Source organism: Calliphora vicina, chromosome 2, assembly GCF_958450345.1.
Source record: "Calliphora vicina chromosome 2, idCalVici1.1, whole genome shotgun sequence".
Taxonomy (NCBI): Eukaryota; Metazoa; Arthropoda; class Insecta; order Diptera; family Calliphoridae; genus Calliphora; species Calliphora vicina.
In genome coordinates, this window is record NC_088781.1 from 124,847,571 (window position 1) to 124,863,181 (window position 15,611).

A 15,611-nucleotide genomic window follows, 5' to 3' on the forward strand; every position below is an offset into this window, starting at 1 on the left:
TCTCTCATATTTTCTTTCTATTTTCATTATAAATAAAAACAAATATTTTATATCTAAATTTCTTCATCATTGAATCATAAAAACAGTATAAAATACCACACAATCTACACTTGACTTCACTTATGGAAAAATATTGTGTAAATATTATGAAATAAAATTTAAATATTGGCCAAAAATTCCAAAAAAAAAGAAGAAATAATTTTAATGAAAAACCAAATAAACTATAAATCATACAGCTTGTAAATTTATTTAAAACGAATCATGCATATGTAAATAAAATATTATCACAATTTTTCATCAAAAATAAACAAAATTTGTCAAAATCCAAAAAAAAAACACAAAACATGAAACGTGCCAATTTAATAAGAGGTCAATGTTTGAGTTTAAGGTAAAAATTTTCAATAAATTTTTATGAATCTTAGAAAAGAACAGATTTTTTTTTATGGTGAAAAACAATTTTAATTAAAACTTTATATTTTTAGGCCTCAAGGTAGCAGTAAAATGGATCGTTATGAAAAATTAAGTCGTTTGGGTGAAGGCTCTTATGGTGTGGTTTACAAATGTCGTGATCGTGAAACGGGCCAACTAGTGGCTGTTAAAAGATTTGTGGAGTCAGAAGATGATCCTGCCATTAGAAAAATAGCTTTAAGAGAAATACGTTTACTAAAGGTAAGAAAAACTAAACCTAGTCTGCTAAATATTTAAAATGAAATAAAATTTCCTCGAAATAAAGCAACATTTCCCATACAATATGTTGCAGTTTATTTAATCCCTTCAACAAAACAAATATTACCGCTTCACTTGCATTCAATTCTAGTTTTTCTTTACTATTTCCCTTGTTTTTATTTTTCTTTCTAGAATCTAAAACATCCAAATTTGATTTCATTACTTGAGGTATTTCGCCGCAAACGACGTTTACATTTGGTATTTGAATTTTGTGAACTAACGGTGCTGCATGAATTGGAACGTCATCCTCAGGGCTGTCCGGAGCATTTAACGAAACAAATTGTCTATCAAACGTTGCAAGGAGTTGCATATTGCCACAAACAAGGCTGCCTGCATCGTGACATCAAACCCGAAAATATATTGTTGACAGCGCAGGGACAAGTGAAATTGTGTGATTTTGGTTTTGCTCGTATGTTAAGTGAGTACCACAGTCTCCAACAGACTTTATAGTTTTTGCAACAAAATTTTGTACAATACAGTTAAATCATAAAAACATCACGTTTCACATACACATAACAAGAAGCAAAAAAAAAACACATTACATTCTTATACCCTTTTTTTTATACTTGCTTACAAACAGGTCCTGGTGAAAACTATACAGACTATGTTGCTACACGTTGGTATAGAGCTCCCGAACTGCTGGTGGGTGATACACAATATGGCACCCCCGTAGATGTATGGGCTATTGGTTGTCTGTTTGCCGAACTGGTACGTGGTGAAGCATTATGGCCCGGGCGCAGTGATGTGGATCAATTGTATTTGATACGTAAAACATTGGGTGACCTTCTGCCAAGACACATACAGATATTTGGTCAAAATGAATACTTTAAGGTTTGTAGCTTACTGTTTTTACTGCTGCTGATGCTACTAAAACCTTTTGAAAGACTGCTACACAAAATTTTAGAACAAAAAAAATTCATAACATATTTTTTTTTTCTATCTATCTTTTTTTCCAACACACACAGGGCATCACTTTACCAGTGCCACCCAATTTAGAGCCATTAGAAGAGAAAATGCCAGCCAAGTCTTTACAAAATCCTTTAACAATAGATTTTTTAAAGGTAAACATTTTAAATGTAAAAAAAGTATGAAAACAAAGCACAAAAAAGTAAATGCTTTAAATTGTAAAAAAAATTGCACGAAAATATTTAAATTGACAGTGTTATCGAGTAGACAACTAAGGGAAGAAACTTTGTCGTAGTCTAGTCGAAGGTCTAGAACAGAGTCTAGTTCATAGTCTAATTCATAGTCTAGTTCATAGTCTAGTTCATAGTCTGTTTCATAGTCTAGTTCATAGTCTAGTTCATAGTCTAGTTCATAGTCTAGTTCATAGTCTAGTTCATAGTCTAGTTCATAGTCTAGTTCATAATCTAGTTCATAGTCTAGTTCATAGTCTAGTCATAGTCTAGTCCATGGTCTAGTCCATAGTCTAGTCCATAGTCTAGTCCATAGTCTAATTCATAGTCTAGTTCATAGTCAATACATAGTCTAGTTCATAGTCTAGTTCATAGACTAGATCATAGTCTAGTTCATAGTCAGTCCATAGTCTAGTTCATAGTCTAGTTCATAGTCTAGTTCATAGTCTAGTTCATAGTCTAGTTCATAGTCTAGTTCATAATCTAGTTCATAGTCTAGTTCATAGTCTAGTTCATAGTCAGTCCATAGTCTAATTCATAGTCTAGTTCGTAGTCTAGCTCATAGTCTAGTTCATAGTCTAGTGCATAGTCTAGTTCATAGTCTAGTTCATAGTCTAGTTCATAGTCAGTCCATAGTCTAATTCATAGTCTAGTTCATAGTCAGTCCATAGTCTAGTTCATAGTCTAGTTCATAGTCTAGTTCATAGTCTAGTTCATAGTCTAGTTCATAGTCTGGTTCATAGTCTAGTTCATAGTCTAGTTCATAGTCTAGTTCATAATCATAGTCTAGTTCATAGTCTAGTTCATAGTCTAGTTCATAGTCTAGTTCATAGTCTAGTTCATAGTCTAGTTCATAGTCTAGTTCATAGTCTAGTTCATAGTCTAGTTCATAGTCTAGTTCATAGTCTAGTTCATAGTCTAGTCCATAGTCTAGTTCATAGTCTAGTCCATAGTCTAGTTCATAGTCTAGTTCATAGTCTAGTTCATAGTCTAGTTCATAGTCTAGTTCATAGTCTAGTTCATAGTCTAGTCCATAGTCTAGTTCATAGTCTAGTCCATAGTCTAGTTCATAGTCTAGTTCATAGTCTAGTTCATAATCTAGTCCATAGTCTAGTTCATAGTCTAGTTCATAGTCTAGTTCATAGTCTAGTTCATAGTCTAGTTCATAGTCTAGTTCATAGTCTAGTCCATAGTCTAGTTCATAGTCTAATTCATAGTCTAGTTCATAGTCTAGTTCATAGTCTGTTTCATAGTCTAGTTCATAGTCTAGTTCATAGTCTAGTTCATAGTCTAGTTCATAGTCTAGTTCATAGTCTAGTTCATAGTCTAGTTCATAATCTAGTTCATAGTCTAGTTCATAGTCTAGTCATAGTCTAGTCCATGGTCTAGTCCATAGTCTAGTCCATAGTCTAGTCCATAGTCTAATTCATAGTCTAGTTCATAGTCAATACATAGTCTAGTTCATAGTCTAGTTCATAGACTAGATCATAGTCTAGTTCATAGTCAGTCCATAGTCTAGTTCATAGTCTAGTTCATAGTCTAGTTCATAGTCTAGTTCATAGTCTAGTTCATAGTCTAGTTCATAATCTAGTTCATAGTCTAGTTCATAGTCTAGTTCATAGTCAGTCCATAGTCTAATTCATAGTCTAGTTCGTAGTCTAGCTCATAGTCTAGTTCATAGTCTAGTGCATAGTCTAGTTCATAGTCAGTCCATAGTCTAATTCATAGTCTAGTTCATAGTCAGTCCATAGTCTAGTTCATAGTCTAGTTCATAGTCTAGTTCATAGTCTAGTTCATAGTCTAGTTCATAGTCTAGTTCATAGTCTGGTTCATAGTCTAGTTCATAGTCTAGTTCATAGTCTAGTTCATAATCATAGTCTAGTTCATAGTCTAGTTCATAGTCTAGTTCATAGTCTAGTTCATAGTCTAGTTCATAGTCTAGTTCATAGTCTAGTTCATAGTCTAGTTCATAGTCTAGTTCATAGTCTAGTTCATAGTCTAGTTCATAGTCTAGTTCATAGTCTAGTTCATAGTCTAGTTCATAGTCTAGTCCATAGTCTAGTTCATAGTCTAGTCCATAGTCTAGTTCATAGTCTAGTTCATAGTCTAGTTCATAGTCTAGTTCATAGTCTAGTCCATAGTCTAGTTCATAGTCTAGTCCATAGTCTAGTTCATAGTCTAGTTCATAGTCTAGTTCATAATCTAGTCCATAGTCTAGTTCATAGTCTAGTTCATAGTCTAGTTCATAGTCTAGTTCATAGTCTAGTTCATAGTCTAGTTCATAGTCTAGTCCATAGTCTAGTTCATAGTCTAGTTCATAGTCTAGTTCATAGTCTAGTTCATAGTCTAGTTCATAGTCTAGTCCATAGTCTAGTTCATAGTCTAGTCCATAGTCTAGTTCATAGTCTAGTTCATAGTCTAGTTCATAATCTAGTCCATAGTCTAGTTCATAGTCTAGTCCATAGTCTAGTTCATAGTCTAGTTCATAGTCTAGTTCATAGTCTAGTTCATAGTCTAGTTCATAGTCTAGTTCATAGTCTAGTTCATAGTCTAGTTCATAGTCTAGTTCATAGTCTAGTTCATAGTCTAGTTCATAGTCTAGTTCATAGTCTAGTTCATAGTCTAGTTCATAGTCTAGTTCATAGTCTAGTTCATAGTCTAGTTCATAGTCTAGTTCATAGTCTAGTTCATAGTCTAGTTCATAGTCTAGTTCATAGTCTAGTCATAATCCACATATAATTTAAATAGCTCATTTTTGTTCAGAGTACCTAATGTTTTTTTTTTACTTCTCCTAGAAATGTTTGGACAAAGATCCAGCCAAACGTTGGTCTTGTGAAAAACTTATCAAACACTCCTACTTTGATGACTACATTGCCAAACAACGTGAACTGGAAAGTCTCAATAGTTTAGAGGCAGCAAATCTACGACAACAGCAGCAGCTCTTGCAACAGCATATGTTACAACAACAACATTTGCAACAACAGCAGCAAGCACAACAATCACTATTGCAGACTTCACAGGCGGTGGCACAAGCACAAGCCGCAGCAGCAATAGCAGGCAGAGATAAATCAAAGGTAAATGCTGAATTTATATGCATAATACTGGTGACGTATGATTAATATTAAATGTGTAATATTAATCATAAGTTATGGGGGTTCTAAAGAATATGTGATTACAATATTGGTTATTTTCAATAAGTATTATTTTATATTCCTTCTAGACTTCAAATACCTCCCTTCCTTTATTGCCATCCAATCATCATCACCATCATAACCAGGATTATGGAAAGTTGCAGCCACTCAATAAAAATTCCACATTATTTCCAAGAAGTGAACATCATTTACCCACTATTTAGAGGAAATTTGTAGGCTACAGTAAATATGATTTTATTTTTATCTAAATGTTTAAATTTAAGAGAAAATATGAAAATAAAAATTAAAAAAAAAATTTGTAAAGCTTACCTTAATTTCAAGGAATTTTGAGAAATTTAAATTCGGATATTATAAATATTCTGTATTTTTAGGATATAACACTTTACATAACAGCAGGAGTACTAAATGAAATGTTGACAAAGATATAATCCAACTGAAATAATTAACTGTGTTGAGAAAATAAAGTGCGTGCTTAGTTCAAAAATTTTGCAGTATTTATTCAAAAATATTTGTTAATCATACGCCTTCATGTGTTTGTTAAACGAAACCTTTTTTCGTGTTCATTTGTATCTTTCTATGCATTAAGTTGCCATGAAAATAATTCTGTTATTGTTTGCTTTTCCATAAATTCTAATTTATTATGCCTGACAATACATTTGTTGGCTTAAATACATAAAATACTGCAACAAAACAAGTATTAAGTATTAAATATCTCCCAGAAAATATGTTACCTTTTTACGTGTCTCTGATTATCAACAATGACATTGTAAGAATGATTAATAAAAGGAACAACAGAGAGCAAAATAGTAGCACATATAACAGACATGCACATTTAAATTAAGCCATACTAGTCATACTTATGATCCAAATCTCAACATTTTGTACAGCTGAAAACATTTAATATTGTGCAATCAACATTATTTAAAATCTCTGATCTTTTTTCCGCCTCTTCTGTACACACAAATATGACTTCTTTATTCAAATGTTCCACGAAACAAACACTTTCGTTATACCCATCCTTTCAGTTCAGCATCAGCAACAAAATGTAGAATGCACGCTTTTCTCTCACATCTAGATACTGTCAACATGTTGTCACGATGTTTGTATTGCCATAAAATGGCACGTGTTCTCATGTAACTGGTATTTCTCCTACCAAAAAAACTGTAGGCCTAAGTACATGTTAAGAAGAATAAGTCGAGGAAAAATATTGTAGCATCCCGAAAGAACAACAAATTAAGCTTTATACGTGCTTTAGAAAATATTTTTCAACAAATAATGATGAAAAAAAAACTTGACATGTAATCTAAATACATTTTCTCAACTAATGAAGTAAACAATTGCATAAACAAGAAAACGATTTACAAACAACAGGTGAACAATCAAATGAATAAAAAAAATAAAACAAACAAGAAATTAACCTCATAATCAGGTGATAAGTAGTGTGTTTAGGGGAGCAATTATTGGAATTAATTTTATTTTCGAGTACAAGTACTATAGTCTATTATTCAGTGACTTCAAAAGACTAGGATTATAAATTTAAATATGGAATTCTGTAATTTATTACTTAAGCTGCTTAGGAAATTGTTTATGGACCAGACTATAGCCTAGACTATGGTTTTGACTATGAAGTAGAATATGGACTAGACTGTGCTAAATACTATGGACGAGATAAGGACCCGACTATGTAGACTGGACTATGTAGACTGGACTATGTAGACTAGACTATGGACTAGACTAAATACTGGACTATGAACCAGACTATGAACTAGACTAAAGACTAGATTATGGACTATACTATGGACTAGACTATAAACTAGACTATGGACTAGACTAAGGACTAGACTATGGACTAAAGCATTGACTGGACTATGGTCTAGGCTATGGACTAGACTATACTATGGACTACATTATAAACTAGACTATGGACTAGACTAAGGACTAGACTACGGACTAGGCTATAGACTAGACTATGGACTAAACTATGGACTAGACTATGAACTAGACTAAAGACTAGATTATGGACTATACTATGGACTAGACTATAAACTAGACTATGGACTAGACTAAGGACTAGACTATGGACTAAAGCATTGACTGGACTATGGTCTAGGCTATGGACTAGACTATACTATGGACTACATTATAAACTGGACTAGGTTGTGGACTAGACTATGAACCAGACTATGGACTAGACTATGGACTAAAGTATTGGCTGGACTATGGAATAGACTATGGACTAGACTAAGGACTACACTATGGACTAGGCTATGGACTAGGTTGTGGACTAGACTATGGACTAGACTATGGACTAAACTATGGACTAGACTATGGACTAGACTATGGACCAGACTATGGACAAGACTATAGACTAGACTATGGACTAGACTAAAGACTAGACTATGAACCAGACTATGAACCAGACTATGAACTAGACTAAGGATTAGAGTATGGACTATACTATGGACTAGACTATAATCTAGACTATGGACTAGACTAAGGTTGTGGACTTGACTATGGTCTAGACTATGGACTAGACTATGGACCAGACTATGGACTAGACTATGGACTAAAGTATTGACTGGACTTTGGTCTATGCTATGGATTAGACTATACTATGGACTAGACTATGAACTAGACTATGGACTAGACTATGGACTAGACTATGAACTAGACTATGGACTAGACTATGAACTATACTATGGACTAGACTATGAACTAGACTATGGACTAGACTAAGGACTAAAGTATTGACTGGACTATGGTCTATGCTATGGATTAGACTATACTATGGACTAGACTATGAACTACACTATGGACCAGACTATGGACAAGACTATGGACCAGACTATGGACCAGACTATGGACTAAAGTATGGACTAGACTATATACAAGACTATGGACCAGACTATGGACAAGACTATGGACTAGACTATGGACTAAAGTATTGGCTGGACTATGGAATAGACTATGGACTAGACTAAGGACTACACTATGGACTAGGCTATGGACTAGGTTGTGGACTAGACTATGAACTAGACTATGGACTAGTCTATGGACTAGACTATGGACTAGACTATGGACTAAACTATGGACTAGACTATGGACTAGACTATGGACTTGACTATGGACTAGACTATGGACTAGACTATGGACTAGACTATGGACTTAAGTATTGACTGGACAATGGACTACACTATGGACTAAAGTATTGACTGGACTATGGACTAGACTATGGATTAGACTAAGGACTAGACTATGGACTAGGTTGTGGACTAAACTATGGACTAGACTATGGACTAAACTATGGACTATACTATGGACTAGACTATGGACTAAAGTATTGACTGGACTATGAACTAGACTATGGACTAGACTAAGGACTAGACTATGGACTAGGCTATGGACTAGGCTATGGACTAGACTATGGACTAGACTATGGACTAAAGTATTGACTGGACTATGGACTAGACTATGGACTAGACTAAGGACTAGACTATGGACTAGACTACGGACTAGGTTGTGGACTAGACTATGGACTAGACTATGGTCTAGACTATGGACTAGACTATGGACTAGACTATGGACTAGACTATGGACTAGACTATAGACTAGACTATGGACTAAAGTATTGACTGGACTATGAACTAGACTATGGACTAGACTAAGGACTAGACTATAGACTAGACTATGGACTAGACTACGGACTAGGTTGTGGACTAGACTATGGACTAGACTATGGACTAGACTATAGACTAGACTATGGACTAGGTTGTGGACTAGACTATGGACTAGACTACAGACTAAACTATGGACTATACTATGGACTAGACTATGGACTAGACTATGGACTAGACTATGGACTAGATTATGAACTAGACTATGGACTAGACTATGAACTAGACTACGGACTAAACTATGTACTAGACTATGGACTAGACTATGGACTAGACTATGGACTAGACTATAGACTAGACTATGGACTAGGTTGTGGACTAGACTATGGACTAGACTATGGACTAAACTATGAACTAGACTACGGACTAAACTATGGACTAGACTATGGACTAGACTATGGACTAGACTATGGACTAGACTATGGACTAGACTATGGACTATACTATGAACTAGACTACGGACTAAACTATGGACTAGACTATGGACTAGACTATGGACTAGTTTATGGACTAGAGTATGGACTAGGTTATGGACTAGACTATGGATTAGACAATATTCTAGATAATGGACTAGACTATGGACTAGAGTATTGACTGGACTATTGACTAGACTATGGAGTAGGCTATGGACTAGACTATGGACTAGACTATGGACTACACTATGGACTAGACTATGGACTAGAGTATTTACTGGACTATGGACTAGACTATGGACTAGGTTTTGGAAAAACACACGGAATGAAGAGTGTAGATTCGATTGTATTACAAACGGGTAATAAATCCATATACTTTGTTTGACGATCTTGGTGACTAGGTATTGTTCAGCTTTACCGTAGCAACAACTTTGCTAAATATTGTTAGTGAAAAACTAGGAGTACCTCTAAGTTATTCTAAAAAAAGTGAAAAAAATTGTCTTCCTATATTTTTTTTCAAAAAAAAGGACAAGAAAAAGCTATTTTTTGGCAAAAGGTTTAAACAAAATTTGTTTGGTGAAATGCTAGCTAAATTGTTGCCGTATATAGTTAAGCGGTATAACCAAGAATGAAGTAGTTATTGGCCAAAAACTGATGACACCTTTTTTTTAGGGCCCACTGATTATCAGAATCTTTGGATGCCCATAAAAAAATATTGGTCACCAAAATCGCCAAACTGTGTATAGGGTTTTACTTCCCTTTGGTAGGATAATCGCACCTATACTGTCATGAACAAGTGTTTTTAACGCTGTTGCAATGTGTAATTGGTCACAGATACCCGAAAAAAATAATAGAATAATGATTTATATTAGTGCCATCTATGTTAAAAAGTAGGAACTTTTATTTAGAAAAAAGCTTAAAGCTTTAATGTTAAGCTTTGAACAAAACTCGTGTTAATTAAGGGAAATATTCAAACACACATATTGTGTGTTATAGTATAGGTATTTCAATTTCATAAATACTTTTGTTTTACAGCCTTTTCTGGTTTATACATTTCATGCCATACTTTAAATTTTGTTAAACATATTCTATTTGATACCCTCAATTTGATTAAATAACGTTTAAAATTTGTTTAACATTTCCTGCAACAATGTGTCTTGCATTTTCTAGATTTCATTCCAGAATTCTGTATTGATCATTGCATTGACTTTAAAGACGGAAATGTCTTACAACATGTTTTGCATAAATTGCAATAGAATTTTCTCGTCTTGTCTAAGCTCTTGCTTTTTTTCCACATTTTTGTTTGTTTTTTTTTTTCTTTTTGTGCAGTTTTTCATGGCATCTTAAGCAATTCAATGTGTAACAATAAAACTTAAATTGCTTACAATAATAAAAAATTGCATTTTTTCGAGCAGAAGAAAGAATGTAGAAATAGAAATCTTCTGCTGAAATTTGTAACAAGAATGTTTTAACGACATTGTCAATTGCCTTGGCAAATGTGTTTTATGGATATAAAATATGTCTGTAGCAATTTGAAATAATGGTGAAAGGAAAGTGGAATTATAAAGATTACAAATGTTTGCAAAAGGATTTTATATGTTAGAGGGAACGTACATACATAAATACATATAAGATATTTAAATATGAAATGTTTTTTTTTTTATAAATTTAAGAATGGATTTAAAGATGATCAAAATTTTAATGAAGATTTTCTTAACATTTCTGTTACGTATGATTAATATTATTAGTTAATATTACTCATACGCTTTTGTTCTTTTATTATTTAATACATATTACTCATACGCCTTTGTCTGAATATATTGTAACCCCTTTTCTATATTGTCTTCTAAACATGTCAAGGTTTGTCTGGTAGCCATAAACCTTGAACTAATTACCAAAACAAAACCATGCACAAGCATGCACATTCATGACGTTTTTATTATAAAAGAGAATAAAAGACAACAAGCTACATATTTGGTATCACTTTCAGAAAACCACAAAAAACCATTTTGTGGCAAAATTTCATATATGTTTGTGAACTCCCCCCTCGACCAAAGTAATAATTTGTATTAAAACGAATGACAACCACTATTCATTCATGTATTTTGTGGTCAACTAAAAACAGTTTTCATGTCCATTTTTTTTCTTTATACAAAGATCATTATCATTTAGTTAATTGTTTTTCTGTATGTAAAAAACTAAACATTTGTATAATATTTAAATGTAAGTATTGATTTCATGATTTGTTTTTCATATATTTGTTATATACACAAATATTAGTTGTATTTATTATTTTCAAAGCTGTTGTGTGTATTTATCTACAAAATAGAGAGGAAAAAATATAAATTCTCAAAAAACAATTTAAAAAATTTTTAATGTTGGCAAAATGTAGTTTATATGTGTTAGAACTTTAATTAAAAATAAGTTTTTATTGAGTTTTGGTTTTGAAATAAAATTTAAAAAAAAATCTATAATAATCATGGCTATGCTGTGGATGGAAACCTATTTCTTGTATTGTTCTGTGCGTTTGGGTGTAATGGTTATTTCAGTTTTATCATTTGTAAGTTGTGGAAAATTTCTAAAAAAAATAAATCAATATGAAGTTTATTTATTAAAGCTAATACAAATATTATTAAAATTAGTTTACGAAATCAAAAGAATAGTTTGAATAAGTTTTACATAAATTACAAATAAAAATACAAATTTTTGTTAAACTTTTTAAACAAAATCTAAACAAATCGGTTCAGTAGAAAACAAATAAGAGAGCTATATTCGGCTGTGCCAAATTTTATCACCTAATTATATATTAAAATAAAAATTTTAAATATTTTTAGGTAAACAAAATTAAAAAAAAAAATTTGAAATTTTTATTTAAAAAAAAACTTTTTTTAAAATTTTTTAATTTTATTAGTGAAACAAATTTAGTGACAAAAAAATTAAAAAATTTTTGTGAAAAAAAATTTTTTAGGTAAAAAAAAATTAGAGTTAAAAAATATTTTTACTATGGAGGTCTTTGAAATATCTATCATCAGATATCAATATTATCTATATTAATGACTTATTAATCCAGATATAGATCGAAAATCGAGGTTGGGTTGTCCTGTTTTTTTCCTTATATCTCAGCCATTTTGGACCGATTTTGAGATTCACCTAAAATGTTTAGTGTTGTTCTATGCATTTTAGTATTGAATATCTAACATATCGGTTCAGTAGATAGAGCTATATAAAGCTATATTCGGCTGTGCCAAATCTTATCAGCTAATTAAAATAAAAATTTGAAATTTTTATTTAAAAAAAAAAAAAACTTTTTTTGAAATTTTTTTAATTAAAAATTTTGTGACAAAAAAAAATTTCCAAATTTTTTTTTTTAAAAAAACTTTAAATTTTTTTTTTAGTTTTATTAGTGAAAAAAATTTTGTGAAAAAAAAAATTTTTTAGGTGGAAAAAATTAGAGTTAAAAAATATTTTTACTATGGCGGTCTTTGAAATATCTATCATCAGACATCAATATTATCTATATTAATGACCAGGGCAACCAAAAATATGCAATATCATATTTTTTGCTGTGCGTCGTATAAACATATTAGTTAGTTTTATATCCGTTTCAGACAATTTTAAGAATTTTGGCATCGATTTGTTAGTGCATATTTTGCTCTTTACTGCATATTTTAGCATATTTTGCGTTTTATAGCATATTTTTGCATATTTAACTCATAACTGCATATTTTTGTTGCATATTTTCTTTTATTTTTCATTATTTTATTTTCCTGATATAATTTTATTGTTTGTATTGTAATTTTTCATTTCTATATTTTACTATTTTGTTGAGGTCCAATGATAATTGGTCTAAGCTACTTAAATACAAAAATAGAGTACCCATAATCGACTTATCTTCATAGAATTTTCGTTGACTTAAGGGTGCTTAGTTTCCATATATTTCAATTAAATTAAAAATATACACACACAAATATTAAAAATTAACAAATAGTAAAAATACGTAAAAAATTAAAAGAAAATTCCAAAATCATATGTTATTTCGATACATTTAAAAGAAGGAATTTAAGGCAGCTTGAGACAGTTATGGTTGGGCATTAATAGTTTACCACTAATGTAAAATTGAATAAGTATTCAACAGATGTTCAGAATATTAAGATCCATCGAAAATTTCGCGTTCAAAACCCATTGATATATGGATATCGATAGACGATACAATGGATAAGAAAGGAAGAAACATGGGAATTTTGAGTCCCAATGATAAAACTTGAATAAAAAGTTTTTTTATATTTTTTTAATTGCAGTCATTCAACTATTGTATGGCTTTTTTATAATTCTAATTTAAATTTTAGAAGCCGTATTCAGATATTATCTAGATACATGATGAATGCTCCAAAATCCATTGCAATTTTTACCATAAAATGACACAGGCTATTCATAGAGTTTTTGAAACATTATTTAAATGGTAAAAAAGTTTTTAAAACTTCATATAGATTAGAAACATTTCGAGAAATTGATTGAGTACATCCTCAGTAGGGATCATATAAACATTGGGACACATGGATTGAGGAAGTAAAATATTATGCCACTAATTACCAAAAAAAAGTTTGAAGTATTAGGCAGTTTAAAAGATGAGACAAATCAATTGATTAAGATTGTCTAAGAAACTCGGAAATCTAAAACAAAGATTTGGTTTAAAAATTTTAAAACTTAAGTAAACACATAGTAATTTATTGATAAATATAATAAAATGAAGTGAATCAAACTACTAACTAAATGAATTGATGCCAAACTCACTAAAATCGAAATTTAATCCTATACTAACCAATTTTAATTTATGAGCTCAATATTTTATTTATTTCATATATATTTTTTTCATGAAATTTTGAAATCAAACAATAACCAACTATTTTTAAGTGCATATTTTTTATATTTTAATAGCATATTTTTCGTTTTTAAGTGCATATTTTATGCGCATAAAACACTTTTTTTAGAGCATATTTTTGGTTGCCCTGTTAATGACTTATTAATCCAGATCGAAAATCGAGGTTGTCCTGGTTTTTTAGACCGATTTTCTCGATTTTAAATAGCAACCGAGCCGGAAGAATTCCGGAGATATTGATGTATGAATCGTGTATGTCAGTTATTTGGGGGCTTCGGTAAGTTGATTTCAATAGACAGACGGACATGGCTTAATCGATTCCGCTATCTATAAGGATCCAGAATATATATACTTTACAACTCTGCAATATAATACTTCTGATGGGCAAGAAAACAACTTTAAAATTGCAGTACAAAATAAACATTTAAACCGACTACACTCTAGATTACTTAGAGACACTAAAGTGACAATTGGCTTCATGCTAGGTTACATGGCATGTCAGTATACTTAAGCAAAAAAATAAATAAACTGTATGAGAATTATATCAACACAATTTGTATAAACCAATTTGTACAAATTACTCACAAAAAAGTACAGAACAAAATAAACGTTTAAAGTGATTGCACTCTAGATTACTTAGAGACAGTAAAGTGATAATTGTCTTCACGCTATATAACATGGGATGCAAAAAGTAACCAATTGACTTCTTCATGTCAAATGACTCAAACTATATGAATTGGAGTCAGTCTAGTCAGAGCAGACATTAGTGACAATTACTGTATATAAGGGATACATTGACTACTAAATTAACTGCTAGGTACTGTGTGTTAGTAAGTAAGTTTTTGATATTTTGATAGTTGTCATTTTTGTTACCCATTTTGAGTAAAAATCATCAATACCAGCAATTCTGGTGGTTAACCAATTTGACTAATTATTTTAATATATTCATGACCTAGAAGAAAATCAATTTAGCCTACATGATTATAATGATATTGCCTGTTTGCCGATACTGGTTACAATCGTTCAGTTAATTCACTAGTGCTCTAACGGTTTACTGACTAGTTACTTAACCAAATAATTAAATCTGTATTGACCTCTCATATTCAGTTTGGCTGACGGCTAATAGTAATCGGCTAATCAATCGAAATTCGAACAATTAAAGAGTTAACATTTTTTTTATTTTTTGTACTTTTCCATGAGACAACTACAAAAGTACCAAAAAGGGATAAAAACGGGAAAAAACATTTTATTCGAAATTATTATAAAATTAATTATAATATAAAAATTAACTAACAGGATGCTATTTTGATTTCGAATGTGAAGGAGTAGATAAATTCAATGCAAATAAATTTGTGAACACTCATATTTCATACCAAAAATCACTTAAATCGTTAATAACTTTGGAAAAGGAAAATAAGCCCAATCTGTGCAGACTTATATTTTGTAACAAAAATCGATTTTTAGTATAAAATACTCAAATATCTTAAATCGCTAACAAAGCATATTTCATAAACAATCCATTTTTAGTGTAAAAAACTTAAATATCTTAAATCGTGATTTTGAGGAAAATAAGCTAAATCTATGATCACACATTTCTTATACCAAAAATCGATCTTTAGTACAAAAAACTCAAT

The 15,611-nt window shown here is 31.2% G+C and overlaps 1 protein-coding gene across 1 annotated transcript; it reads left to right on the forward strand.

Annotated features, from left to right (window-relative positions):
• The first annotated feature begins 323 nt into the window (after positions 1–323).
• LOC135951602 (cyclin-dependent kinase-like 1) lies at positions 324–5,229 on the forward strand. The gene is made up of 7 exons (XM_065501285.1): positions 324–388; positions 483–669; positions 859–1,144; positions 1,307–1,557; positions 1,692–1,787; positions 4,658–4,936; positions 5,083–5,229. Exons 1-7 carry the CDS (start codon positions 345–347, stop codon positions 5,215–5,217), a joined length of 1,278 nt encoding a protein of 425 aa, XP_065357357.1. The 5' UTR covers positions 324–344; the 3' UTR covers positions 5,218–5,229.
• Positions 5,230–15,611: the final 10,382 nt, after the last annotated feature.